The sequence below is a fragment of the Lactuca virosa genome, chromosome 6 (genome assembly GCF_052849685.1).
Source record: "Lactuca virosa cultivar CGN04683 chromosome 6, Lactuca_virosa_CGN04683_v6, whole genome shotgun sequence".
NCBI lineage: Eukaryota > Viridiplantae > Streptophyta > Magnoliopsida > Asterales > Asteraceae > Lactuca > Lactuca virosa.
In genome coordinates, this window is record NC_136431.1 from 183,016,048 (window position 1) to 183,020,052 (window position 4,005).

General features: G+C 36.2%; 1 protein-coding gene across 2 annotated transcripts; it reads left to right on the forward strand.

Moving 5' to 3' along the window:
* Positions 1–214: 214 nt before the first annotated feature.
* Positions 215–3,751, forward strand: LOC145120173 (AT-hook motif nuclear-localized protein 8-like). 2 transcript variants are annotated; one of them, XM_079055983.1, is made up of 6 exons: positions 215–335; positions 504–1,100; positions 1,582–1,634; positions 2,464–2,595; positions 2,962–3,117; positions 3,201–3,751. In XM_079055983.1, the coding sequence occupies exons 2-6, from the start codon at positions 587–589 to the stop codon at positions 3,522–3,524; spliced, it is 1,179 nt and encodes a 392-aa protein (XP_078912109.1). In that variant the 5' UTR covers positions 215–335; positions 504–586; the 3' UTR covers positions 3,525–3,751. The 2 variants fall into 2 exon arrangements, with proteins under 2 accessions (XP_078912109.1, XP_078912108.1); XM_079055982.1 differs by lacking the exon at positions 215–335 and having other exon boundaries at positions 342–1,100.
* Positions 3,752–4,005: the final 254 nt, after the last annotated feature.

Sequence of the window (4,005 nt, forward strand, 5' to 3'; positions counted from 1 at the left end):
TTGAAACCATCAAAATGGCATTCTAAAACGGTCAAAAATCATATAACATTTATTTTGTTAAAAAATAGTATAACATAATATGATTATTTTCAATAATTCCATTAAAATGTAACAACTTCTCTATACCAACCCTTTTAATATAACAACTACAAAGATCTATTTACAAGCATATAATAATCTATGGAATATTTTTGAATCAAAAATTTGTCTTGATTTTTTTAATAGTCAAAAAGAGTATATAAGATTTATATGAAGATTCAAAAGTGTCGACGAAATGTGTAAGCAAGATTGACCATGATCACCACACCAGGTGTCAAAAGCTCTGTATGTGCAGTGTATGTATACCTTTACATCAATACCCAACTTGTAGTCTTGTAGATGTAATCACCGTTTCGTGTTTATACGGCGGCAGCAAAATCAAAAAAATCTGTTCTTTAAAACCCTAATTTCCTTCTTTTACTTTCTTTCTTCAAACCCCTAAATTGCATTTTTCAACTTAGTAGGTTTCAAGTAGGCGTAGTAAAGATCCACCTGCATTTCAAGATCAAGGAAAACCCACAAACAGCTCGCTTGATTTTCCTCAAAAATGGACTCGCGAGAGTCGTTAGCACAGCCACCGTCGCTCCAACGGCATCAACCCCACCACCAACGGCAGCTTCCACCGGCGATGATGATGCAACCAAACCCATTCAATTCCCACCACCACCACCACCTACCTAACAACTCCAACACTGCTCCGACGAACAACAACAGTATCATAAGTCCCGATTCGTTGCAACAACGTTTCGCTTTTGATGGTCCTGACCAGTACGGAGACGGATCGTCTCCTCCTGGCGGGTTTAGGGCTGGTGGGTTTAGCATTGAGCCGGCGAGGAAGAAGCGAGGTCGACCAAGGAAGTATTCCCCGTCGCCTGATGGCAACATTGCGCTTGCTTTAGCTCCTGCTCCGGTTACCACCGGAGCTACTGCAGCTGGTGGTGGCGGTGGGCAGTTGGAATCTTCAAATGATGGCGCTACTGCCACCCCGAACACCGATCCCTCTGCTAAGAAACACCGAGGAAGGCCACCTGGTTCAGGGAAGAGGCAATTGGATGCTTTAGGTAAAAAAAAATTGATTTTTCTTGATGAATTCCATGATAATCATGTAATTCTAGTTGCAACTGTGTGCAAATCTTATTTTAGTAATTTCTGGTAAGAATTATTGGCTGATTATTATACCTTTAATTTGTTGAATTAAGTAGTTAATCAGCTTAGTAAATAGTAATTACATATTTACATTTGCCTATTCGAATCACTCTTTTCCCTTTAAAACAATCTTGAATTTGATAGCATCTTCACCACTTAACTTCTAAATTGAGGGATTGGTGTCTATAAAAAACGATTCCTATATTGTATTTTTTTTCAATGGTGCACATATGAATATACGATCATTGTGTTTAGGACTTATTATTGATCATTTTGCATTCTAGTTGAATCTACATAGATAAGGTCATGATTACTTGACACTTGTATTAAATTGGGATGCTTTTTAATATATTAATTTATATTTTGTTAAATTTTATTATGTTATATGATTGATAGGTGCACCTGGTGTTGGTTTTACACCTCATGTCATCACAGTTAAAGCAGGAGAGGTATTTCCATCAACTTTCACAAATAATTTATAGAATTAAGATCCATTTTTGAAGCTTGTATCTATTTTTTTGTTTTTTGTTTTATGAAATATGAATCACATTTAAAACATGGAGCTTTATTTAGTAAATGCTTTCCAACTAAAAGGTTGCATTATAATTTACTTTAAAGTGTAGAGCTTTAATGAATTTGTAATCAACAAGCATTTTTTATTAGTGCTCAATGAACCCATATCTATAGTTTTATACCATATGAAGATTCTTATTATAACATGTGTTCCTTTTCCTAAATTTCGTATGTGAATTTGAGTGGTTTATATATAATAAATATGCATGTTGTATTATATATGTTAATTGCTATTAGTAGATTGTAACATGTGTTTCTTTTCCCTCAATTCTTCCTTGTTTCTCTTCGTTAAGTGTTTATCTCATGAAAGTTGTAACAATCTGTGTTTTGGGATTTTTAAGTTAATATTGATGCAACTTTTTTTCACTTCTATTTAGAATATTTACTTAGAGTTCGAAAATTATTGTATCCCTACATATGTTGACATGATGCATATCCATTAAAAATGTTTCATGCAATCAATATTCATATTTATTAATAATTAAGAAGCCCTAATTATTCATGTTCTTATACATTAATACATTCAAGATTGCATGCATACAATAAGCAAGTGATATATCTTACTTGTGTTACGAATGAGATATTTTTTAGGTTCTTGTAAGGATGAAAAGTAGGATACAAATTACAAACCCTTGTACTTTCTAAAATTGACAAATTGTCGAATAAAAATATAATATAAACCCTTGTACTTTCTAAAATTGACAGGATATAGCCTCGAAGATCACCGCCTTTTCACAACAAGGACCTCGTACTGTCTGTATCCTTTCAGCTAACGGTGCCATCAGCAATGTCACTCTCCGTCAACCAGCCATGTCCGGTGGCTCTGTAACTTATGAGGTTTCCACCTTATACCCCTCTATACTGGACAAACTTTCTACAACTATTTTCAATGACAAGGGCATTTATGTCTTTTCCACAAACGAGATATTAGGATAGTCCTTGTCCCACCTTTTTTTGGCTGACACAAAATTTCACTTTTTATCCTATTGACATCAGTCTCCATCTAATGCACACCAATATGGTCTGTGTCCTTGTCATGTCTAGTCATGCGTAACAAATTTTTGTCCTATTCACATCGGTCTCAGTCCAATGCATGTCAAATACTGCACAATGTGCAGTATGTCATGTCATGTGTAACAATGTATGACAAACACACTACAATTTGTTATGACATGTCAAATTTATTATTATTTTTTTTTTCAGGGGCGCTTTGAGATAATATCTTTATCGGGCTCCTTCCTACTCGCAGACAGTAATGGCAACAGATCAAGTGGCCTGAGTGTTTCTCTTGCAGGTTCTGATGGGCGGGTTTTGGGCGGCGGAGTCGCCGGATCTTTAGTAGCCGCCACCCCTGTCCAGGTCAGCCTCTCTCTCTCTCTCTCTCTCTCTCTCTCATGTTTATGACTAAGTGCCACCCATTTTGACTGTAATCTATCCACCAGGTGGTGGTCGGAAGCTTTATTACAGATGCAAAGAAACCAAAATCTAGTGGCGGCACAGCGGCGGCACCACCAGCAAACATGTTGAATTTTGGCAGCGGGCCAGGGTCAGTTCCGGGAGCTAGTCCACCATCTGACGGGCCGTCAAGCGAGTCATCTGAGGAGAGTGGCGGTGGCGGCGGCGGTGGTGGTGGTGGTGGCGGCAGTCCTCTTCGCCGGCCCACCCCTGGTTCCTATAACAATCCCAGTCAGCAACAACCACCACCCATGCCCATGTACTCCAACATGGGGTGGCCAAATTCCACCATGAACATGCTTCGCAATTGAGAGCTTGAGCTTATTGGATTAATGGTGATTGAAAACGCTAATTATGTGGAATTTGTATCGAGTTGTATTTTAGGATTTCTTGGATCTTTTGTATGATTGATATGTCTTTTATTAGTTTTAAGTGATTTCGACTTAATTTGTAGAAGGTGTAATTTAGGAAATCGGATTGGGTGTTATTGTAGTTGTAGTATTGATTTTGAATTAATCTTGATGCATGTTATTATGTATTTTGGATTTTTTTTATTTTTATTTTTAAAAATGTGACTGGTTTTTTTTTTTTTTTTTTTTTTTTTTTTTTTTTTTTTTTTTTGTAATGGGATCTTAAATAATTGATTTATTTATGATCTTGTAACTGACAAATTTTCTAAATATGATTGATTCTGTCTGAGCTTTTTATAGAACGTGACTGATTAATATTTTAATGGTATGATTGTAAACGGAAAAGTCTTGAAATGTGACAAATATCATATATGTATGTCAG

Excerpts from the sequence above, each read along its gene's own strand:
- LOC145120173 (XM_079055983.1), top strand. The coding sequence starts at position 587 with ATGGACTCGCGAGAGTCGTTAGCACAGCCACCGTCGCTCCAACGGCAT. Across the intron at positions 1,635-2,463 it reads TCACAGTTAAAGCAGGAGAG|GATATAGCCTCGAAGATCAC; the intron begins GTATTTCCATCA and ends TAAAATTGACAG. Across the intron at positions 3,118-3,200 it reads TAGCCGCCACCCCTGTCCAG|GTGGTGGTCGGAAGCTTTAT; the intron begins GTCAGCCTCTCT and ends TCTATCCACCAG.